The sequence below is a fragment of the Lepisosteus oculatus genome, chromosome 6, assembly GCF_040954835.1.
Source record: "Lepisosteus oculatus isolate fLepOcu1 chromosome 6, fLepOcu1.hap2, whole genome shotgun sequence".
Taxonomy (NCBI): domain Eukaryota; kingdom Metazoa; phylum Chordata; class Actinopteri; order Semionotiformes; family Lepisosteidae; genus Lepisosteus; species Lepisosteus oculatus.
Window position 1 is genome coordinate 2,998,320 of NC_090701.1, and position 25,634 is coordinate 3,023,953.

Genomic DNA, 25,634 nt, shown 5'->3' on the forward strand with positions numbered 1-25,634 from the left:
AAAGGAAGCGTGCAGTCGAATGTGTCTGTTTTTATATATATATATGTCGCTCATTCAGATGTTTTGTTTACTCCTCAACATGTAAGGGGTCCGACGAAGAGAAACCTCGTCAGAGATACCGAAACTTCGTCACGGGCGAGGTTTACAAAGCGGTCAGCTCGTTCACCAGTTAGGGTGTTCCCACTCGGCGGAGACTCGCCGCACGAAGTTCTCGTCTCTGCTGAGGGCAGAGGAAGGGGACGTAACACAAGCCCAGGAGCGGCGAGACGTCGCGTTGGTGAGGAAAGGCTGGTGTTTATTTTGGCCGCCATGTGATTTCCTCTCTCTGTTGTGCGCCAGTGACCTGCCTGTGCGGACCTCACGCTGTCATCCCGGGAGGTGGGCAGGCGAGCGCTGTCAGACACGCCGGTGGAGAACCCCCTGGTACCGCTGCTTTCACTGCACAGTCTCAAGGATTACTGTACCTCCCCGTGTCGGCTGGAGACTTCCCAAAGCGTCAAAATGGGCACATCAACACCCTGAACTACTCAGTGGAACTGACTGCTGTGCGCGACCCTAATTAGGAGGGGGGGAAAAACCGAAACAAATCTGGAATAAAAAACGAGGACGGAAATCGATCACGCAAACGAAAAACTTCCCGTGCTCTCGCGTTGACCATTCGGGTGAATTATGTTTTGCTACAGGCATTTACTGGCAAGTTGAAATTGTGTCGAACGCATCCTTTTCGAAGCAGGATCCTCATTTTGATCGGAATGGATAAAAATGCTCTCTTTGTGTTAAAACTTTTAATTGTTGGGATTGTAGGTAAGTACTGTCTTTTTTTTGTTTGTTGCTGTTGCATGGACCACATTGCAGAAGGAACACACAGGCGTGAGTTTCATTTAAGATCATTATCTCCCTAAGAGGGATGAAATCCTCACCATCAGGTTGATTTACTTAACCTGTCTAGTATTTAATAAACTGGAGCGTGAAAAAGGTACGACGCCTAGTTCTGTAAGTAATCTGAACAATTCTCGTTAATGAAAGGATAACCTCGGTATCGACACAAGCCGCGATACTTCAGAAGGCATTTTCTTGAGCGCACCCTGTATCTGCCGCTCAGATTATACAGCAATCCCCGTAACAGCATATAGGATTTGCTGTAAAATAATGTGGTCGGGGTCCGACGATGAAACGTTTAAACACGCGTTAATTGCGAACCCCTTCCTTCTAGAATCTGGTTACTGGGGTTATGAAATTAATCGGCAACTGATGCTCTCAACTTTCAGATAGGCGATGCGACTTTCTTATCGGTTTTATTGACCGTAAATATGGGATACATACCATCACACAGCTCACAGTGCTACTTGTTATCCGTACTATCTGTGTGATGTTATACATGTTAATATTTCATTAAGCCGAGCTCGGCAATGGGAGTGTATCTGCAGTTTGTGCTAGCCTTGTCATTTTAATTGAGTACATGAGCACGATATATACCATTTACATTAGGTAACTGTGTTTTGTACAGTCACGCCTCATAGGCAAATAAAATGATAGTAACGATACATGTAATGTTTCTGTAAGGATATAATAATTGGTTATCATTATAATCGATACAGCCTGACTTTTACCATGTACAGTAGTTGATGCTACAGAACCGAGTCTTGCTTCAGTTTTTGAATGACACGCTGAGCTCGCATCCGTGTTTTGTTACTCTGCGCTTGTGTGAAGGCGGCTGCCGCCAGTGTCGAGGTTATCTCGGTATTCTTATTTTCGTTAGTGTAGCTCATAGGAAAAAATGTTTACAGCAGGGCTGAAGTATAAAGATTTGTCATACCTTAATCTTATTCTCTCCAGCCCGCAGTTGATTGCGAGTTAAACGCAAAAACACTCGTGATTCCTGCGCCGAGAGCTGCTTAGTCGCTCGTATCAATCATTGTGGAGCTCTGCGCGCTACGATGAATGCGAGAAACTGTAAAAATACGACATATCATAATGATGCTTTAATTATTTATCAATGCTGTAATTCCTTAATAAGTTTAAAACACGTCACCGATGCTTGGTATCTATTTCTCTGTGTCTGCAATCAGCCGTTGTCAGATTCCTGATCAGACTTGTGCGTCGCTCCGTGCCCTGTAGTTAATGAAGGAGGACATTGAACGTTCATTCCTTTGAAAGAAATAAAAAAAAAACTTAATTTTTAACATTAGGTACCCGTGTAACATAAAGGTATCATGCTTTGAAATGAAGTGTTTACGTTGTTGTCCCTGGATTCTGAAGAACTGGGGGGAAAACTGCTGTTGTGTGTTACATCTCACTGCAAAAGAAGGCATGTCCGTCTGGGGGAACTGCGGTTTACATCTGTGCATTGCACAGAAATGAAATGGAAATCAGGTGAAGAGACACCGAAAGTCGATATCAGAGTTCAGGTTTCAAGGTCACCCCCAGAACAAACACACATACGCGGGAGTTTAGGACCTTCGCTCGGTAAGGAAGCCTGCCTTGGCTTCTGCTGGCCGGCGACTGCGCTTGGCGTGCCGGGATCACGCAGTCGGCAGGGATGTGGATGGGGATGCTCAGAGGCTCAGAGGAACATACTTAGCTCTTTGGCAGAAAGTTGGGGAAGAGTATTGCTGGATTGAAGCCCAGGATAAGATAAATAAGTCTTGGGGAAAGTTAAAATGAAAAGCTTACAACTTACACATTCCGTTTTAGCACTCCAGAACTGCCCTGTGCTGTTTTACTCGCGGTAATGTGATGTCCTTAAGGAGCGTGTTTCTGAATATCACGTTTTTACACACAGCCTGAGCGCCTCACACACTTTTGAATGGCTTTGGAAAGCGGTCGGTGAGATATGCAGTCAAAGCTGTTGAACGAACTGCAGGCAAGACCTCAGAAACCGAGGGGATTGTTATTCTGCACGAACTCCCTGTGCTGATTCTCCCCTTCTGATGTGGGCATGAATTAGGATTCCGGACCGACCCTGATAAAGCTTGATCTAGTTTCTCTAAGGTGACGCTCATGAAGAAGTTCGCGATGTGCTCCAATTACCTATTAAGCAAGGGGTGCGCAAACGCCAGTACGTCTTTAAACGAACAGGGAACAGCTCAGAACATTTTGCTTTAATCAAATAAAACATCGCCCCAGTTTTCGGCCACAATGTAAATGCGTGTACGCGCAGCGGTGTGGAAATGACTGCGTCTAAGGAAAAAATGACTTTTTTTGTTACACGGTTTTACCTTTTTCCTCATTACTCCTTAATAGTGAATGCCACATTGGTTGAAAAATACGAATGCTTTTAACTACAAAAACTGAATACTGTCCGTATTAATCTGACTGACTAGTCTCCTGAGGCAGTATCAAATTCGCTTTCTTACATTTAACAACTGCAAAGCAGCTACGCTACCACACAGAGGATTCGTGTGTCTGATTTGCCTTTCGATTGTTTTAAAACACTTTGAAGGTTATGCGCTTAATCATTGTGACAGACGAAAGCCCTGAATTGCCGAGCAACATTAAGGCTTACAAATGGAGATGTCTAAAGTTCTTACTAGGTATTAGTCATTATACTCCTTATCAATTGGTAATATGTGGTTTTCTATATGTTCTGAACAAACGTGGTCTTGATCATTTGGTCAGATCTTCAGAGAGGAGAATCTGCATCTATTTTGTGATAGGAATTATATGTATAGATTTATATTTGATATGTAGCGGTTGGGAAGAGATTAAATTAATACAATCTCTGCTGTTGATGCCGTCATCATGAAGCAAGTAATAGCACTGAAGTTTTTACAGCGCAACTGCATTTTCAGGGCATGTAAAACGTATTTCAGGTGGACCCGAGGGGCTTGGTTTTTCTTTGAGACACAAGCCAGTGGAGAAATGACTCGGAGAGGTCAGGGTGCGGGGAGTGGGGAGCGAGGGCTGCATCTGTTGGCTTCGAAGGAGCAAACTGAGGTTCCGAAGAGAGAGAGCGAGAGAGAGAACAATAAATCAGAGCCACTTCTTCCCGTCACAGCGAGAGGGCAGAAGGCACCAGCGCTGGAGAAAGCCCTTTGATTCGTATGGCGGTTTGCTCAGCAGAGACAGCCCAGGAGGCCTGCTGCTCTGTGCAAGCCGCGGGCTATCCGAACAGTTGTTTCCTGTCGGAGGCAGCGGCAGAAAAGGCTTCAGTAAACAGTCCAGAAAGAAGAAAAAAAGATCATACTCCTGGTCCCCTTTTGTGATCGTGCTCGTACTCCATAGTGATCATGCTCATACTTGCGATCCCTTCCTTAGTTCTAGATAGTTTGAAATGCAGCGGGCACCTGCTACATCAGTGTGAAAGTGTACGTATTCTTTCGGGAGGTGACACCAAGAAGCCCAAAACGTTGCCGACCCAACTCCTACTACAACCCCATGTTCTGCTCACTTTCTGTATCTCCGCAATGCGTAAGGAGATAAGAGAGCGAAACACAGGTCAGAGGACACAAGTGTGGAAGAGGCTGCCCAGCCGTCGTGATGACCTCCACTGGCTTCGTTCAAGAACCAGCTGAGAGAGACGCTTGGACAAAGTAGCCACTAACTACCAAAGGGGCAAGACGAGCCCATGGGTGTCCCCCGTTTTGTAGCCCTTCTTATGCATATTGAGGATGCTTGCCATGCCTGGCTTCCCCGTTTTGCCGCCGTTGCGGATTTCTTGTGGCAAGCCCTTCCTGTTACTCCAGAGCTCCCAGTCGCCAGGGGACCGATCGCAATCGCCCGCCCGGCGCCACCCGGACCCGGTATGGCCATCTCTCCCGGTCGCCTGCTGCCGAGCGATGACCCAGGCAGTGAGCCCCCACGCGCCACGGCCCCGGAGCGCGGTTATTCAGACACCCTTGTTCGGGTAGCGCTCGCCGGATCGAGAGGTTCTGGGCGTCCGAAAACAAAGCTTATTCCGTGATCTGTACAAGCCGGTGCCTGTTCCCAGTCCGAGAATATTCCCTCCTTGTCCTGATCCCACCAGACCTGCTCTTTTCCGAGATCTGCGGCGGTTCTCGGTTTTCTCCGCCAGCCCCCCGTGGATCTCCGTGGCCGGCCAGGCTGTCTACCCCCCGCAGATGGGTCGCTTTCTCCCTCTGACGGCTGTGAATTGTCCAACTTCTCTTTTGGCTTCCAGCCACAGTCGTGCAACAGGCTGCTGTCCTGGTTCTTCAGTAGACCAAAGGCAAAGGCCGAAGGACGCGATTAACAGCCCTGAGCGGCCAGAGCCCTAAGGACAGGCTGCAGTTTGTCCCCTGTGTGAAAGTATTAGGATTTTCCAAGACCTGTTTTTACCCAGAACAGTCAGAAATGGTTTTCATGGGAACCAACCAGATATAGCACCTGAGTGAGTGTTTACAATGAGTGTGATATCATGAGTGAATGAGAGTTTTTATACATCGTTTTAGCAAGAAGATGTAATTATGTTTTTGGCAAGAGAATTAACGCTGCCATTTTAGCATTGGCACTTGACTCAAACCCAATCAACTCATGATCTAATCATAGACCTGTGACAGGTCCTGTGGTGTTTTATTAAACCCCGTGCATGTGAGCTGTCGGTCTGAGTGACAGATCTCCTGTGCCTATATGGCAGTAAATCTTGTGGACAGCTAGTCTGTTTGAAACCATTTAATTCCTGATTATTTTATTGCTTCGTACACAGACCCTACAACAGGGTACAGGGATCAGTCTGGATTAGGATTCCAGGACATCACATCAGAGTGATGTAGTGTTTTGTTAGATAACATTTAATGGTGCTGTTAAATATAAATATTTCAAAGACTAGTCAGTTTCAATTAAACAATTAAGAGATGAAATTCTTTGTGTCTGCATGGTAGTCTTATTATTTAGTGTACTTAGTGTAAAATAATTTCACATCTTCTGTGGCTGGCAGTGAAGCTCAGATACAGTATAATGGTCTTTTCATTATGTCTTTCTTTCGTGAAGCAACTGTGCTTGTGTTGACCTGCGTGCTTCAGCGCCCCTAGTAAATTGTTCTAAACATGCACATCTAGGTGATGGCCAAATCAGCACAAACACCGACTTATTGTCACCAGTCTACATTTAAATTCTGTATTCCTCTAAAATTAGGACATTAACTATTCCTGCACATCTGTTTGAAACTTTCACTAGTCTAGTGAGTGATGTAGTGTAATGAAATGAGTGATAAAGTCTGTATCTTTCTTTAACACTGAGCAGGGAATATATCCTTTCTGCAGGCTGTGATTTGACACCCTGCAGGAATCTTACAATGTGGCCAAGGAAGTAAGACTCCTCACACAGACAGACAGGCATCCTCAGAAAGCACTGCTCTCCAAGAGGAGAGAGTGTGGATCATGGAGATCGCTGTCTTTACTTAAATGGTTGGAGTCTTCTGCTTTCAGTCAAGAGGAGCCTGATGTGTGTCTCAATGCATTTTAAAAGGTTTCAGTTTTATTGAGGGGAATTAAGCGCCCTGGCTATTTAAAACCTGGTGAGTCCTAGTTTTCCCTTTCTTGGCCACGTCTTGCTGGCCTGGCATTCCCAGGGATATAGAGCAGGTCTCACTGGTGAAGATGCTCCGTGGATCAGCCAGGACTCGTTGTGTCTCTTTCGGTCCCTGAGCGCGCGTGAACACCCTGTCCCGGCTCGCCTTTGTCCAGCCAGAGCGCGGCGCTTCGTGAGGCCGGGGACGTTTTCCCTGTGTCTGCTTTTACCTCGGCCGGCCTCAGGACCCCTGCCCGCGGCTCAGGTGCAGGCTTTCCGCGAGGAGAGGGGGGGTCTCGGACAGGGGGCCCTCTGCCAGCCCGGCCTTCAGGAACCGAATCGGTCGTTATGGGACAATGGCAGAGGACGAACGTTTCCAAAACACAGCTCACAGCTACTGGCCGAGCACACAGGTCTCCCCAGGGCTCTGAGAGTCGTCACCGTTAAAGATGCTCGTCTGGAGCTCAGACGAAGCCCTAAAGCACACCTGAAGAAGCCTCCACAGTGGAAAAGTTGTGCCTGTTTTCATTTCTTTTTCAGCACGGAATAAACTGTCACTTGCTCCTAACGCACAGATGTCAGCCGTGTGATCGTGGGCCGGTGCAGTGGCTCTCTGTGAGTCAGGGCACAGGTGGCTGAGCTCCGGCGGGGCTGGATGTCAGAGGCTGACCCCCGGGACCTGTGAGGCCCTGTGAGCTGGCAGTGCTTTACAGACAGTGCTGCACCGCTCCTCCAGGCGGGGCCAACTCTCCCGGGAGACGCTGGGGAGCACAGAGCCGTGCAGATAAGGAATAACCCTGACCGGTAACAAGTCCTCATTCGCACCATGCGGTAGAAGTGTCTTGCTTATCAAGGTGAATTAATCAACTGCTACCGCTACTGAATTGGGAGGGCATATCCATGGAAAAACGACTCAACATTTTAAAAAATAGCGAGACCATGATCACATCATTTTTTTGTCTGGTTGGGTTGTGTTGTCTGGTTGAGATAAATTACTTTGAAAGCTTTGTTTTTCTTGATTTTTGTTTTAGAAAGAACTAGACGCTGTATGATCATGTGCAGTAGGAGGTGGTGGTTCTGTCCCCAGGAGGTGTTTCAGCCGGGTTGTGATGGTGCCCATGTGAGCTCTTCACGGCTGTGCTCAGTCTGGAGCTGAGGGAGCCGTGAGGGATGTGGTGTCATGAGACTCCCAGGTACTGCAGTCAGTAAACACACACAGGTGCTTTAGTGTCACGCTAGAAGGGGTAGACTAAACGGGTGGAAGGGATTTTTGTTTGCATTTTTGCCCTTCTAGAAATTTAGAGATGACAGCTTTCGGACTCAAATATACACCGTGTCATGGTTAACTTAGATGCCTCACAGTTCCTGGATCCTGTATTTTGAAAGTTTCCCTTTTGTTTCTTTGGAGGACTTTTTCAGACTTTCTTTGCAGATAAAAAACACGATGTTTCCTTGTTCACATGTGAGACCCAACAGTTAGGCGACATTCCTGCCCTCTATATTCTTATTCTTATACTTAACAGGTGGCCCAGTGACACAGTGGTCAGTGTAGCTGCCTTGCAGCACTGTGGCCCTGTGTTTAGTTCAGGACCTGAGGTGCTATCTGTGTTCCTGTGTTCTCCTCGTGTTTGTATGAGTTTCCTCTGGCTGCTCTGGTTTCATCCCACAGTCTGAAAACATAGGTTAGATGACTTCTGGGAAGATTGGGCCTGGTGTCTGTGTCTTTGTGTGTAAAATTATTTTACTTAACTGATGCTCTTTCACAGTAAGTGGATTTGACATTTCAGTTTTACGGGACAACCAAAAAAAAAAAGATTTACTGATCTTCCTGATTGAAAATAAAACCATTAGTCGCTCATGGCAATGGAACATTGCGCTTTTTGCTTTGGAATTTTAAACACTTCCAGGAAAAACATGATTCCTTTTCTTGCTTAAAATGTATCTTTGCTAATTTTTGAAAATATCAGACCTTATAAATGCTTGTCAGCTGATGGGAAACTAAAGTGGAAAAAGACAGCCTTCCATCAGAGTCTTGTGTTAGTGTGGATACTATTTTCCTTTTGCTTTGTGCTTGTAGTTTGCATCTGTGCTTGTACTCTGTCAGATGCCAGCTTAAAGTGATATCATTTAAGGGCTCAAGGGAGTGTTGGTTCTGTCAGGGCTGCAAGGGGAGACAGTAGATCTGTCAGTGATCCACTGGAACATTGTCAGAGCACGTGATTATCTTTCACCAGTACCACTTCAAAAGCACAAGATTTTGTTCTGCTCCTCCTCCTGCTGTAATCTCTGTGCTTAATCTTCGTTAACCATGGATGTTAATTCCCTTCAAGGTGCTTTGATTACAAATGCTAGATCTCTCAGATGAAATAGAGGCTTTCCTTCCTTATGGTAATTCTGCTAGCTGAGGTGATAAACAATGATAGATATCTACCAGCAACGTACAGGATTATGGTTTGCCTGCAGATTTAAAACTGGAAACATTCATATGTTATTCCGACAAAAAAAAGTCAGAATTCTTGGTGAAAATAAAATAAAATGTTTTTGGGAACCCTTTCTTAACATCTAAATTAATTTTTAATGTCTCATTTTCAACAGCCACACATTTGAATGCCATCCAAATAAGGTATAAAAGCAAAGATATGATATGATTGGATTACCACATGATACGCAGGAAAATGTAGGTGAAAAGGCATAATAATAACAACAACATTTTACTTCATGCCTTAATCTCAGGTCAATTGTAATTTGTGTTCATCAGGAAATTATGCTAAAATGAAATTCAAGAAAAAAGCTTAATTCGCTGTTCTCTGAAGGGAAATATATTAATCTTTGGGGCTTAATTTCTGAGTTGGTTGTTTAACTTCTTTAAAACAATTACCATTATCATGAAAAAAAGAGGACTGAAAAGGTACCACTGTGCTTAGGATTGTAAGGCTTTGAGCACTAGCTGATCAGCAGTAATATCTGTCAAACTTGTATTGTAAGAGACATCTCATATTTTCATTAAAAATCTTAGTTTTGTTTTGGAATGTGTCATTTTGACCCCATACTGTGTGTCATCACTGCCTGCCGTGAGCACAGGAAGGACTGCGCGCTGAGCATTTATCTTGACATGCAGAACCATTCTGTCTGCTGATTCTGCAGGGGGATTCACCTGCAGCGCGTGGCGTTTGGCACCAGAGCAGCCCCATAGCGTTGCCCCTTCCTGGCGGCCGTGACGATGGGTGTGCTGGGAGCCCGCTGGCGGCTTCGGATGAGTGAATGTGGAGGGATTGTGTTTTGGCAGCACTGACAGGTTTTGCACTTCAAGGCAGACATCGGTCTTTCACGTGGGAGCCCCCGAGAGCTGATCGTCTGGTTTCTTTCTTCGATAGGATGTTCCCAGAGAAAACTTGTACCTTGCTTTTCCGTGAGGAACTGTTCCAAACCGAATGCTTCCTGTGAGAGTAAAAAAAAAAGGAAAAAAAGAGAGAGATTCACTTATTTTTAAAGATGAAGATAATCTGCAGATGATAAATTACTTTTTAAACTAAAATAGTTCTGAAGGCTCCAACGAACGCTTGATTATACATAACCCATATACAGCTGTACTTCATTATATACGACAACACCCAGTGCCAAAAAGTCTTTCAGCTACTGCCAAAGAGCTGGGAACCCCCACTGTGAGGACGCAGTGAAATCAATGGGAAAGCTTTAACCTTGCATTTCTCCACGCAGGGAGTACGGCCCATTCTACTGTGCCTTCATTATTCTGATAAAAAAAAACCCTGCAAGATACATTTGATGAAAGTTAACAAACAAATCAAATCAAAGCAGAACTGAAGCGAAGTAATTGATTTCTGCTTTATTCTCCTCCGGCGATTAACCAGTTTACTTTTCCGCAGGCTGCAGCGATATCCGTACGGAGTTCGTTTCGCTCTTCCTTTTCTAAAGCGAAAAGGTGAACAGTGCCTCCTGGGAAGCGGCCTCTGTCGCTTGCCTTCATTGCGAATATGAATGACGGACCTTAGCTGTCAAGTCTGGGACTGGGGAAGGTCCAGTCTTCGTTGCACACGGCATGGGAAAATCATGTGCTCTTTGTGTTCTTCCCGCCGGAGAGCGGAGCCAGCAGCAGGAAAGCCAGACGTTCTCGCCACATTCGGTTCCCACTGCCAATCAGTCTGCCAGCAGGAAGGCCTAGTTGCTAAATCATTTTAAAGGGGTAATTCCAGCACCCGGAAGAACTGGAGCGGGGAAACACACGGACCTGTCTTGTCTGGCAGTAATAGCTGTGGTGTCACAATGCTGAGCAAATCAACACGGTGTAACCAGAAAGCAGGGCACTGGCTTGAAGAGAATGTCTGGTCGGCTAGATCCATATTCCTATGATCGTAAACAGGTAAACAAAGGGTAAACAGAGGAGATGTTTTATTTGAATCCGGGTCTTGTCCTTCTCTCAGACTTTTACAATTTCTTATTATTACGTCCCTAGATATAAAAAGCTGTTTCTAACTGTGTGCTAGCATTTTGCTCTTTGCCTTTTTAATTAGTTTCCCACGTTGCCTTGAAAATAAGGCAAGCTGGGGTACGCCAAAAGATAAATTCCTAATGCAAGAAATCGTATATGGCTAATAAAGTGATCTTATCTTAAAATGTTAATGATGTGTCGACATCAATGCCCCAGTCTTCTTCATAAGCAGCCTCTTTTAGCTCAGTTTTTCCCATTTTGCATTTGCTTGTAGACTGTTTTTACAGCCCGCATGCAAAACCCTGCACTTGTCTATATTCATCTATATGTCATCTGCCAGACATTAGCTCAGTTGTGATTTTTTTCTATATCTTTTTGAATGTCTTTTTCTTTTATTAATGTTTGCCAATCATCCTAATTTGGCATTATCTGCAAACGTGAGTAGCAGATTACCATCCGGAAACTTGATCAGCGATATAAATGAAGAACAGTGATGCTAGTAATGACCCCTGTGGCACTCCTCAGCGAGTATTACTCCCTGGAGAATAACTGCACACATAATAGTAATTCCCAATTTAGTTGTCACCTCCTTTAAATTAAAAATGGCAAAAGTGGTGAAACTACAAAAAACAAAGTATCAGAGGAGATCTAACAGGGGTGTTGGTCAGTTCTCACCACAGCTGTTCACTAACAGGCCATGGAGGCTTACTGAAGGACCACAAGATCTTATGTGAGTTACGAAGACAGTGGCCGTGGTGTCTATTTTTGTTTCCATTGACATATTCTAATGGGAAACCCCTTGTACTGGACAATTACAAGCCTGATACCCTCCCCCCACCAGTAGGATACACCCCCTCAGACTGCTTGGGCCAGGTGTTTCATGAGTATAGTGTGATTCAAGAATTTAAGTTTGAGATATGCCATTCCATTTGATGGAAAGTGGAAGAAAGGACTATGCAGAGACAGTGAACCACACTGCAAGCAGACAGTGAATTCATGGTAAAACATGAAGTCAGTTATTTTAATTTTGAAAGCATATTTGTGGCGAATAGCATTTTCATCTATGCATAATATCAACAAAGCTATACGAAATAAATTCAGTCATATTAAAGTAAGGAAGAAGTAATTCAATGCGATTCTTTGTTTTCTGATCTGAAGTAAGAAAACTTGATTTCACTTTGTTTCGAACAAAACAAGGTTTTTCATTCACATTGAGTTTTTTCCACATCAATCCTTTTGTTTTGCTTTCAGCAGTCAGTTTGTTGAACATTCATAAATTGTTACCAAAATCGACTTTTTAGTTTTTGCTCTGTACAATTAAAAGGCGCGCTGCTTTTGACGTGACTGTTACAACACCAAATAAATACAGGTTGACTTGTAAGTGACCCTGCATTCCAGAAGAATGTGACTGGAATTCTTGAATTTCTCGGTAGAGTTACTTCAATGGTTATAGAGTGAGAATTCACTGACTACACTCCAGCAAGAGAACGGACTATAGTTGACCTGAAAAGGTGTTCAAAATATTAAATATAGGTGTGATGGTTAGCTTATAGGCTGTACCAGATAAGACAGCTACCAGGCTATTTTAGTGCTAGGACACTCTGGGCTCTTCAGCAGGCACGCAGGAGGGAATAAAGAAAGAGTCAGCAGATCGTTAGGTTGTTGGGAAAATGAAAGACGAGGGCTGTTTGGGCTGGGTGTTTCATGAGACCTGGGAGGCAGGGTTTTAAGTGTCAGCAGTTCAGAGACAAGGGCAGTGGGTTTGTTTGCTGTGAACCCCTGGATAAAGGGAGTAAAACTGCCCTGTTTTAACCTGGGAAAAGTAAAAGCATCTTCTTCAGCCTTTCTACATCTACTGTGGGAGATTGTGCCACAGATTTGATCAAAGCTGCGATAATAGAACTGCGATGCATGTTCCATTAGTAGAATGATACCTTTCTTGCCACTAGAACTGAGCCCAGGTTCTCTGCATGGCCTGCTTCTTTGTGCTTTTCATGGGGTATAGATTTTTTTACACTTTCTGAACAGGTTTAAGACTTTCCAATGAGTGTTTTCACCATGTTATTATCAATAAAGATTCCAGGAAAACAGCTTCACCAGGCTGCAGTGGAAGGCATTCAATTAGTGGAACAGTAGATGACAGTCATCTGTGGTTGGGTGTGGTACACAGACATTTACATAACAGAAAATCATTGATTTTTTTACTTTAATTTGCTGTATCTGAGAAATGTGTCTCACCCAACACAAGAGTGACACATCAATTACTCAGAATGCTTCAAAAGTCTGTTTTTAGCAATTGAGAAGTTTTCTGTAAGTTTGAGTTTAACTGCAGCTACCACAGTCTGAAAACACAGCACGGATCTCACATGGTGAAGTATTATTTTGGTGACTACCCCACCCATTTTAAGGAGCCCTGTTTGAAGTTATCACACTGAACAATCAAAGGGTTTCAGCTTTGAAATTTGCCATGTCCTGTGACAGGAAATTGCTATATTTAGTGTTGCACAATAAGGTTTTTGCAGTATATTAACCTTCAATAATAATCTCCACGGAATGACACACTTATTTTCTACACTCATTAATTCATCTTGTCATTTTACAAATTTATTTGCAGTATTCAGCATTTTCATGCTCGCTTGGTATTTTTGAAGTATCATTAATGAAAAATAAATATTTCAACTGGGAAGAAATGACAAGATTTCTTTAAAATAGTAGATAAAATCAATTTGATAAAATATAATTACAATCACTGATCGACTTTGAAGGTGTGTATTATAGAGATAGTATCTCCACTGCACTGTAGAAATGTGGGCTATTTAAAGATTTCCTCCCGTAGAGAAACTGTCACGAATGACCCGCTGAGCAAACGGGAGGACGGACCCTGTGCGGTACCTCAGGTGGTCAGGAGACAAGCAGGTAGCTTCCAGAGCAGGTGAGGGCTAGGCTTCGAATCGGGAAGGGCGATGAGCCGGTTTCGATAACAAAGGCAAGGTAGGAGCCCCTAAGAACGACCAATACTGGGCAAAGAGTGGAGGGTTTAAGTAATGTGAGAGGAGGAACTGATGATTCATGGAGTGAATTCATGGAGCGCTGATTGGTGGGGGGCCGTGGTTGGCTGATTGGCAGGAGCGGTGTCGTTTGGCAGAAGTGCGCCGGGCTGGACTGGGATTAACGCGGGTGCGCTTCCGTGTGGGAATGCGTTGGGATGAGGGCCTGACAGAAACCCGCCGCTGTCCGTTGAAACAATCAGGTGTCAGAGAGGGATGTCAGGTGTCATGGTGGACATGTTCACCTGAGGTCAGTGTAGATAGTGAAGGACTCTGTAGAGGACACAGACAAAGACTGGCTTCCTAATCGCCTTGCATCTGGAGGGACAGATCCTTATGGAGAAAAATGCAGCATGGGGGAATCAAATCTGTGGTTAGTGTGGTAAGCCTTCTACCGCCGGGGAGTAAGTTTGGTGTTTGTGGAAAGGCCACTGTGTGGCTGTGTCCTAAAGCTAGGCTGCTTGTGACCGTCCATCAAACACAAGTTTCTAATATTAATTCCAGTCTGGAGAGAGAGGAGATGATGTGCTTCAAAAAACTTTAAAGAAAGAAAGTTCACTCACTGAGATCTTTTGGGGATGTTAAGGGACCTTTTTACTTCTGCAAATTATTGCACACAATTATTAGGTATAAAACTCCAGCTTTGTGAAGATGGATGAAATTCAAAGACATTTTTTAAAAGAACTATCCCATCACAGTCTATTGCAGTCTTTTAAAATCGAATTATAGTTGGCAATTTACATGTCAAACACTTTAATGGCTAATCTGTATCCTTTTCCGCAGGCTGCTTTTTATAGCAATAGTTTATTTTTCTTGAGTTTTCACACATAAAGGTGATCTTAGAAAAAAGAAGCTAATCTTGGAAAAAAAATCTCATTTAAAAAGTGTGCTCATTTCATTGTAGTTGTTTTTTCTTCGGTGGCATATTGAACAGACATCAGCCCGCATTTTTTCAGCTTCAGACATTTTGCTCTTTTAGACACAAGTTAATATGTTTAAAGTGTTTTAATATTCAAAAACATACATTATAAATGTAATTACAGAACCTTGCCGACAGTAGACTGGTTTTCCCTGATATCACAAGGCCAAATTTCTAGGACGACTGTCGCTCCTCCATCTTCTCAGAAAACAAAGATATAACATGTTCAGTGTGAGAGTGCTGCACAATTGTGTGTATCTGTAGCATGTGTTAGATAAAAGTTCATTCATTAAATTTAACAGAATGTTACTTGCTACAGGCTCTTTGCAAAATACTGTAGCATGATGAGATGCTGGAGTTCTTCAGCCTGCTTGTACAGTATGAGTCACACATGATATAGCACTGTGGGAAGAAACCTTGACTGTAGCGATCAGGACACTAGTACTGCCTGCCCATCCTGTTGGCGTGATTGTGCTTTAACCTGATGGTGTGTTTTTATTTTTCAGTGAACACCCTGCTGACAAGTGGGCTGTCAGGTAAGCATCCACAATAGTGCCGTGTCATCAACAGGATTCTCAGGATCCTGGGAGTGACACTAAACCTAGTCAAAGGCCCACCCACCCATCCACGATCAGAAAGCCATTTATTCCCAGTAAGGATTCCGGAAACCTGGAACCTGTCCCGGGTCCCAGGGTGTGCCCTCATCCCCCAGGACAGGTTCCAGGTTTGCCACAGTCCATCCAAAAGAGTGAATTTTATATTGAGTTTAATGTTTCAAAGTCTAGTGTTTCTGTGGCACGTCTCCTGTTCCATGGAATTTCTCTGGATAGCTGTTCAGCAAGCGAGGTGTCTAACATAAGGCACACCACACGAAATCCACCGCTTTCAAAACTACTCATCTGTTACCCTGTCGTGACCTCGGTTTTCTAGGACCTTTTCTCAAAAGGAAAGATAAAACGTAACTAAAACTAGGATGAAACACCATCAAGAGACTCTCTCTGTCGAGAAGCAGAATCTCTCAGAATAATTTATTTACTGACCTTTGCTTCTGAGACCAATACATCACCAGAGCTGGAACGTTTGAGCCGATAGCGTGCCATCAGCAATCCATCATCGATTTCTGTTTCTGTTCTATGTAAAACTGGGTATTTGCATATTTTTCCATATTGTACTGAAGCTTGCAATATTTTAACATCACCATGACAGATAGCATATTAGCTTGTTGTCTTTCCTTGTCATTCTGACTGTTTAAGTTTCAAACAGTGTGGTTACACGTTATTGCCATGACCCTGCAGAAGAAACAGAGTGATGCGGCAACGTTTTGTGTAGAATTATTAACTTATTAAGGAATTATTAACTTAGAGAGTATTTCTCTGTCACTGCTTTCTTTTTAGCTGAATCTCTAGCCCACATTTAGGTATCTGCAACATTAATGCGATTTACTTGATGTGTTCCAGCAACAGAAAACACACGTGTGAAGACAGCCCAGCTACCCCACTCAAAGCTCTGCAACGAAACAGCCCTGCTGCTTGTGATGGAGGACTGTGGCGAGCAATTTAAGAATCAGATGATGCATGTGGATCCGAAGAACTGGTGTAACTTGACGCATTTTATCTGGTAAGAATATTATTATTATTATAAACACATTATTATACAGCATTCATATTTAATATTTAGTCACTGTTGTGACCAAAGTGAAGTCCTTTAATCCAGTCAAACGTAACAGCAGCTACATTGCCAGCAGCTGTATCACCCTGCAGCTCACAGCTGGCAGCCCACTGGAGCTCAGCAGGTGTGAGCCTGGCCAGTACCTGGATGGGAGACTCCTGGGAAAAACTAAGGTTGCTGCTGGAAGAGGTGTTAGTGGGACCAGTAGGGGGCGCTCACCCTGCGTGGGTCCTAATGCCCCAGCATATCATATTATTATAAATTATTAACACTTGCACGTCAGATGTTGGGCGCTGAATCACAAGTGCCCTGCAGCAGAATAAGTGAGTCGTCAGTTGTCATACTTCTCCCACCTATTAAATTATTATTATTTGCTCCAAAAACACAATGTTCCTTGTTACAAAGAAACCTGACATTCTTAAGTCTAAAATAGTTAAGTAATACACCTAGATAAAAGTAAAATAAGAAAAGATAAGATTTTTTTTATTGTCCCCTGAGGGAAAGTTTTGATGGACACACAGTACTCCTGTACATTTAAATAGAATGCAAAAAAAAAAGAAGAAAAGAAAAACATTGCACATTATTCTATTACAAAACAAATAAGAAAAACATTGCACATCACTCTATTCATTAGAAAGACATTGCACATCACTCTATTAGTACTGTAAAAAAAAGTAAAGTAGCTTCCCCTACCTATCAGTGGAGAAAAGTGGGCGGCACCTACTGCAATATCTGAAGAGTATGAGTGTGTGTTGTGTGCGTTGGCAGAAGTTTGACTGCTTCACAGAATTAACAGACAGCTTCAGTCTGAACCCTTTATACTCATAACCTGCCCAGGATAGCCAGGGGTTTCAGAAACTTGTCTATGTGATGTGTAACCCAACCTAGAGTCTTCCAGCACAGTCCCTGCAGAGTGTCAGACCTTCAAAACAGAACAGACTTAAGCATTCGAGGTGTACAATTCTGTGTTTCTGCAAAGGAAAAAAATGTTCAGATTCTCTGTTGCAGTGCAATACAGGTTCTGTATTTTATCTGCAATTTTAAACTCTGTGATGTTACAGCCACATCACTGGCACCCTAACTAAATTACACACACATTGTGCCTGTGTATAGTATAATGAAATAATGTAGCTTTAGCTTGACAGAAGAATAAACTTCCATCTTCTGAGCTGTGCAATTATTAAATACAGGTTTACCTGGAGATGTGGTTCAATTATTGTTTATGGTTTTATGGTTCTTTTAATACGAGACAAATTTCAAACAGTGTGTAAAATCACGGAAGACGAAAATGATCTTGAATAACCTATTCCTAGAGCATTAGAAAAACAAATCATACTGTAAAATCGTGTGTTTGATTCTTCATCTGGAAACAGACAAGGATAAATGACATTTAATTTAATGCGAGAATGTTTCCAAATGAGCATAGGAGAGTATGAAGTGTGATTATAACACAAAGTGTGGGCTGAGTCGACTGTGGCTGCTCGCCTGAAGCAAATGAAAACATGGAGATTTTTCATTAGGAAAAGGAACTTCTGAATTTATGCGATTGAATTATATGCAAACTACTATTTCCACAAATTGTTTCTAGTTTGAAACTAGCACAGCCTGCACTGTAAAATCATAAGACTTCCTATCTAATTTTTCATTACTTTCTGGTTTAACCCCCTTGTAACAAACAATGCACAAGCCTTTACTTTGATAAAATGTGAGATACAGTAGTTGGCTCATCCCTATCAGTTCTGTGCCTACAGTACTGCACTGCATGCAGTCACATGTTGTTTTTTTGTGAACCAGTTTTCCATTCATTTCCCATTTTTCTACACAACAAAATGAGAACAGACCAACAACACTACTTGCAGGGGTGGTGGTCCCTAGGTCCAGCTCTGATAGAGGCAGGGTGCGCTGGCTCTGACAGGCTCCCTATAAACTATGTCAAGACAGGACAGGGATGCCAGCGGAGGGCAGACAAGTGCACCCAGTGCAGTGCGCTGACGTTCGTCTTTCTAGCTATTGTGAAACCAAGCAGACAAACCCTCTTCTGCTGCCCCGAGAGGCCAAGCTCCCAATCATCATCTTGCAGGACTGGGCGTTCCCTGGATAGCGAGTATTTGACGAGAGCAAGGAATTTCCTTGTTTGACAGTGGATAAGGACACCTGCTTCCAAAACTAAAAAGCTGCCCACCGTGGCCCCTGGAGAATGTCATTTGCCAGCAGTACAGTCATTTGTTGCTGATGTACTTGTTCTTGGACGTGAGGAGCATGCTGACACGAGTCACCACCAAATCCCGGAGACTCTTCGATTTTTACTGGTGAACGTTTCCCTCTTTAAAAGCTTTTCCACCGAACCATCGTGAGAATAAATTACAGGGCAGGAAGTTCATTGATAATATTGGGTTAATGTGAAAGCCATACAACGCAGGGGACTGACAAGTGGCTTTGTCCTCGGCACATCTGCTGGTGGAGCAGAACAACACATTATAGCTGATGTTAAACTAGGAATAAACTTATTGCAAGTGATTAAATGCCTTGAACTTTTTTAAATGTCTGATATTTGTCATATTCAATCGAAGTCACATCACGCATGTTTACGCTCTTTTTAATTTACTGCTTGGAGACAACATTAACAGCCATTTATAATAAATTAGGGACATAAGCCGCTAATCATTACTTATCTACGAGCTCTCAACAAAAGGACTGGAGGACAGATTAAAACTGTAAGCCCTCACTTTGAAACAGCAGAGTGAAATCACCGGAGGATAAATGAGGAATAAAAGAAGATGATTAAAAATATTAATAGAACATTCAATACTCTAGGCAATTATTGACAGAGTCTGTTACAGCTCCTTTGATATATTAAAATGTCACTGTGGGAACATAACATTAGCAGTCATTGTCAAACATCACAGTCTACTAATGTCACCCATTTTCATCAACATCCTAGCTTTTATTGCGGCTAAATCGCAGAATTTGAAAAAGAAATTATAGAAATATTCCTACTCAAGCTTGTGCTGATTTTCTATACATTGAACAGTATTACCCAAAGGTCTTGTGGAAAGATGGGTTGCATTTGTCTTCTGCATCTACTGATTCAGTATTCGACTGTAGTATTTAACTAGTCCTAGGATGTGAGAGACAAGCTGCTAATGTCACACGTTTTTGATTTTATGAAAGAAATAAGATGATGATTTTTTTCCTGTGACTTGACACTTGAGTGTTATGAAATGCCAAAGAGAAATAATATAAATTCAGCAAATACTAATATAGATTTATTTTGCTCCCACAGATATAGAGAAAAGGCAATTAATATTTAATCCTGAGCAAATATTTAATATTTATCTTCTATTGTTTGGGGAAATGTTTCCCCATTTATGACATAAATAATAACAAACCTGATGTTTAAACTTCAGTGAACTCTTAAAAAGTAACTACTGTTTTAGTTTTATGTTGTATTGCTTTTTTATTTTACAATAAGAATAAAATTTAAATAAAAAGGGCACATTCATATGACACAATAATTTTATTTTATATTCGTGTGGTTTATTTTTAAAGGGGAGAAATGAGGAAAAATGAAAGACTGAGCTCCCCTGCACTGATGGAAAAAGTAATTGTCTGTATCTGTAAGTAATTGCACAGTAATCTGTGCCATTAAGAGAGCTCAGGTCCTTGATGCTGAAGGTTACATGGACTTGAGAGTAATCTGAAAATTATTTAGTTTGATCATTCACCTGTTTATTTTCTTGTGATAAAATGCTTCCAGATGTTTTAGCATCAGTGATAAAATTGTGATCTACAAGCCCTGCTGAACTGGGGCCGTCTAGGAGACCCGTGATCTAGGAGGAAAAGTTGCAGTGCAAAAGCCTTTGCCTAGATGAGAAAACCAAATGTACACACCGAGGAGTGTGCGCGAGATTATACTGGGTACAGGAGCAATTAGGAAGAGTGTCGCGGTCAGATAAAACAATGGTTCATGATTTCAGCCCCAGAAGGAAATATTACACAAGAAGAGGTATCGTGCGAGAGAGAGTACGGACGCTGTTTAATATGTTGTCAGGGTTTGGGGTGGTTTTTCCTGTACAGAAGCAGGAAACAAAGCCAAGGCATGTATAAATATGATACCTTTCAATTAGCCTGAATCATTGCATTACGCAATACTTTGTGGAAGGCGACGCCCGAATGAAGGTTTGATTATTTTCACCGTGGTACGGACCCGACACACGGGGCAACCAAAAATGACTTAAATTCGGAAAGAAGCCCAGGTTTGAAATCGATGTCCTGGTCTCCTTCCTGAGCCCTCCCTGCTTTAAACCCATCTTAAGGTCACATACTGTTGCTCAGACGAATGAAAAACAAAAGTGCAGCAGGCGGAATGAAATTCATCCATCCAGTCCGGACTAAACGGGAAGAATCTAGAGCATGTGGGATAGGTAAGGAGAGGGATGATGTACAATGCTTCCAGTAAAGTTAGTAAACGTCGATTTTTCTGAATGAGAGGGGGAAGAGTGACACTGACTGGCAGGACAATAGTTTCAGCACAGTAATTGAGGTGAAATGTCAGACGATCAAATCCATTGTTGCTTTTTGCTTGAAAATGGATGATGTGATTTGCCATATGCCAGAGGGTTATGTGTAGTTCTCCAGTCTTAAAAGGATTTCAGTAAACTGTGTGGTTATTTTAAATGTCAGTTCCTACATTACATTTGTCTTTGTAATTAAATATGGACCACGTCCACCATCATTAAGCTCAAAGATAAATGAGAAGCTACACGCATTTTGGGGGATGTATTCTGTTAGTATTTTGGGAAACTCACCCATTCTGACCGAATTAATTACTGTATGAATCCTGAGATTTCCTCAATGGAGTCTAAAAAAAAACAATGACTGCAAGACCCAAAGTAAAATGAATGTTTGAGTAGTTCCAAAAAAAGTTAAACCTTCTGACACTTAATACAAATTAACAGTGTTGAAGGAGAATTACTGGGTAGGATCAAGCTTACAGTATATCACAGACTTCAAATTAATGTTGCCTTTCTTTTAAATTTACATTTATTTCTGTTAAGCTGTAACTTTGGTTTTCAAGTTCATGGAGAAGAGCTTTTTAAAGTCAAATATTGAATTTCCTTTATCAGATTGTTTTACTATCATTTCTGTTAGTTTTATTATTCTGGGACTTAATGGGTCAGTCTCTGCTTCATCAATATTTTCACTTTGGCTTATGCTACGGTTTGGTCTGAGGCATATTTGTGTAGTTCTTTTTATTTTTAAGTTGGGACAGTTTTGGGATGGAGGGGTTGGGGGGGGTGGTCACTGTTAGACAGACTCATTTAGCTGACTTCTAGTGTAAGATGTAGAAACAGCCACAGCAATGGTTTCCTCTAAGTAACAGTCTGCCATTTCTACCAGGACTTTCAGTGCAAAAAGCCAGGGTCTATAATACCAGAATCCCCTCCTAGAAAAAAACTAGCTCTAGCTACACATGCAGATTTTCACATTTTCTCACATGCAGACAGGCGCTAAGCTGCACAACCTTCCTTTGACCTTTAATCAGTGGCTAAAGAGCACCGCTGTTCTTCCACACATTCTCACTCTCAGTCTCTCTTTTTTCATTAATCAGGCAACCAAAACACCACTGTTCCAGAGCGAGCAGGAGACCTAGAGCTGTGCGCACCCTTTCAGACAAGCAAGCCGACTGCTTGGAAAGGGGAAGGTTCAGAAAGGAAATTACAGTTCAACCCAAAATCCAAAGCAAACGCCATGGATGTAGTAACATTTAGCCTTCACATAAAAAAACATGATGAATCACAGGATGAAACTTCACTTGAATGTGTGTGACCGCAGGCTTTAAGTCAGACTAGAGTACTGGCCTTATGGAAACACGAACATCAAATTACACTGTGCCCGCTGTGGAGCATTTTGGGCTGAGATCATTATGATGCTAATAGTGGTTGGACAAGATTGAGCCGAGCTGCTAGAGCTACTTAAGAGCAGAGAATTAAATTAAGACCATTTGCCAACATCATTTTCTATACTAACCGATTGAGGTTAATGATGATGGATAAGCAGAGCGAATCAGGCGACTGCAGTCGATGAGGTTCTGCAGCGTGGCGAGGGTTAACAGCACAGTCTCCCTGTTGGCTCTCCCTGCTAATGGCCACTTTAGGCTTACAACACAACGCATTGAGAAGAATATTTTTCAGGACCGAATGAAGACATTTAGAAGGCAGACAGCGGATCACTTCTACTGGGTTCTATGAGCATTAAAAGCCTCACTTGATTGCTTTCTGTGGTGTTTAAAAGAAGAGCCCAGAGCTGTCCCAGATGAAAGGGTTTGTGAACCCAGCCTACCCACATGCTCTGCTGCACTCCTGTCAATAAACAGGCCATTAGCCATTGAATTGAAACTTTCCGGACACGTTGCAGAGGCCAGTGACAGAGGCCAGAGATGGCAGCCTGCTCTCTGAAGGGTGGAGGAGATCAATTTCTTGTGCTTCCAGGGCTCATAGACCATGTGCTACCCTTGCTGCCCTTGGGTTTTGTAACTTCACTTCCGAGCTCAGAGCTCAGAAGAGCGTGTCGGTGATTTTCTTTCTTATTTTTAAAATCTGATTCTGATGGGATGAAAATTAAAACGGAATGAGACCTAATGCTGATTTTTCTATGTTTATGTCTGTGGACAGAAAATTGTATTCATGCCTGAAATGAAATTTTGTTCCTTTTCCTCATTGGGGAATCATATCAAGAAATCATCTTCATTAGTAGTAGTAGAAGTAGTAGTAGTAGTAGTAGTAGTATTACTACAGGAACAGAGAACAGAGTTATTTTAAGAGAGAGTGATTTCTCTCCATGGTTAGCCCTCAATGTGGATTCTTACCACCACATTTTTCAGGCAAAACAGAAATCAGTTTATCTTGCCACAATGCAGCTACTAATTTAGTTGCATCAAGAATACTAAGCTTTCAGGTATACCCGGGCCAGTGAAATGTCGGTTAATTTATCAAGACACTTTCTTATATCTTATTCATTGGAGGTTTTTTTGGTACCTTTACTTTTTTTGTGCTTGTCTCACATTGTAAAATAATGTTTTAAAGACACACCATTGTATGGATTTCTCATTTTTAAACTACTGAATTTCTTTAAGAGATGATAACTGCCAGCAGAGGTGTCTGTTTTTAATCGAGCACCTGCAGACTATCGGGAAGCATGTTCATGCCTGTGTTTGTGTTGCAACTGCTTTCAAACTGCTTGCCTTCCAGTGAGAGGGGAATTACACTGCCCAAACGTCTGCGCCAGCTGTCCTGGCCTCTGAGGGCTCTGCCCCCATGCTCACGCGCTGTTCCTCTCTCGCCTGCAGGGAGTACTACTCGTTTTCCACCTGCACCGAGCAAGAAGCGGAGGTGATAGGCTGCTACTGGCCGAATCCCCAGGTGGAGAGCTACATCATCACCATCCACAAACACTTCTTCTCGAACTGCACCCTGGACCACATGGTGCTGCTCGACCCCCCCGACACCACGCTCACGGTCCTGGTGCTTGTCCCTGTCATGCTCACGCTGGCCATGGTGGCCCTGGTGGTCTGGTGTAGCAAGCGCAGCGACATCCTGGTGTAGGTCGTGACCCCACGCCCCCCCCCCCTTCCTCCCCTCCCCCTGCCCCACCCCCCCTGTCTCCAAGGGAACACACTTCTCCGGGCCCAGGAACTCGGAAGCTTCAAGCCCAGAAGCTGCTCAACGATGGACGACAACAACCCTCCAGGTGTTCCGCGATGTGTTGGAGCTGAAGCAGAAGCCTGAAGCAGAGCCTCTAGATCGCCTCAGTGGGGGTTAATGACAGTAACTCACCCAAGGTTAATGGAAGTGGATTGGGGCTGTCTTCAACGAGAGGGCCAGAGCACAGCTGGAACAGGGCCGAAGTCGTACAGGCTAGCCTTTGTTAAATGGAGTGAGATACTCTTCACAGGAGAAAACACAGAGACTGACAGGGCTACCTAAGAGCTGCAGTCTTTCTTCCGAGCTGCATCCCGACACCCTGAGCCTGCAGGGGGAGCCCCGGACACGATGCTTTTGTTGAGGAGCTTTGTTCCGAAAGGTCTACCTGCAGCTCCTCGCGGGTGGAACAGCAGTGCGTTCCTGCTCTTCCTGAGGGAACTGCGATACATGTGGATATGGCCAAGCTGCAGACACGATCTGCTTGGATTTCCTATTATGAATCTCTTGCTTGTTGTTTTTACGATTCAGTGGAACGTCGGTGAACAATAGCCGACAGCAACACTCAGCGTTTCTGAAAAACTCGGCAGGACTTCCACTGAAGGCTGTCTGTAATGTTTCTGTTTCATCACTCTGGGGTAAAATTGCAGACAATGACACTGTAAATCGTTTGTAAGTGTTGATAATTTTTAAGAGTATGGTATGCTACCAGTATGTGATTTCTGTCAAGAAAGAATGATGAAATCCTGTACTGTATTACTATTTAATGTTTTAATTAATTTGCTTAGAAGTAATCACTTCAACATTTACTATTCATCAGAGACAACACCACTGGATTTTTAGATCCAGACTTAAGCACTCTCTGTTCTAACGCAATATGTATTGTATAATTGTTTCTCAAAGAAATGTTCGCAGGCGAGTGTTTAGTTAGCACATCTGATGCCGTACACTGAGTAAGGGCCTCATTAAAGTGAGAAAAACCGAATGCACAATTCGCTATGATTTTTATTGCTGTCATCTAATGTCCTGGTTCTTTCTTTCAAAGATTTAGAAATTCGCGCTGACACACAAGGCCTGGCAACACAAGTAAGGTGTGACGACAGTGGCTGAACCGCAGAGCTCCTCTTGACTCGTGGTGTGAATACTATACAAATCGCCAGCAGGGAGACCCGAGCGAGGGCACGGTGGTGACAGCTGCTCATATCCATGCCTTACTGCACGCCATGCTGAGGGGCATTTTGAGTACAAAATGATTACTTGTGAGTCAAATGAATAAAAAAAGAATACAGATAGCAGCCTGGCACAGCACTCTCGGGAACAGGTTCACCTGATGTTGCTGTTCCCGCTGTGCTGAAGCCACAGTTTGGCCAGAGTGGAGTGTTCAAGCCCAGTGGCTGTCTACAGCT

The 25,634-nt window shown here is 43.1% G+C and overlaps 1 protein-coding gene across 2 annotated transcripts; it reads left to right on the forward strand.

The window, feature by feature from the left end:
- Positions 1-162: 162 nt before the first annotated feature.
- On the forward strand, positions 163-25,213 carry LOC102690947 (receptor activity-modifying protein 3). Of its 2 annotated transcripts, none has more exons than XM_006634476.3 (4): positions 163-804; positions 15,367-15,396; positions 16,318-16,477; positions 23,877-25,213. In XM_006634476.3, exons 1-4 carry the CDS (start codon positions 753-755, stop codon positions 24,130-24,132), a joined length of 498 nt encoding a protein of 165 aa, XP_006634539.3. In that variant the 5' UTR covers positions 163-752; the 3' UTR covers positions 24,133-25,213. The 2 variants fall into 2 exon arrangements, with proteins under 2 accessions (XP_006634539.3, XP_015210437.2); XM_015354951.2 differs by lacking the exon at positions 163-804 and adding an exon at positions 13,782-13,826.
- Positions 25,214-25,634: the final 421 nt, after the last annotated feature.

Bases quoted from the DNA above. Each gene is read 5' to 3' on its own strand.
- LOC102690947 (XM_006634476.3), top strand. From the start codon at position 753: ATGGATAAAAATGCTCTCTTTGTGTTAAAACTTTTAATTGTTGGGATT. The intron at 805-15,366 runs GTAAGTACTGTC...TTTATTTTTCAG, and splicing joins TTTAATTGTTGGGATTGTAG to TGAACACCCTGCTGACAAGT. The intron at 16,478-23,876 runs GTAAGAATATTA...TCTCGCCTGCAG, and splicing joins AACTTGACGCATTTTATCTG to GGAGTACTACTCGTTTTCCA.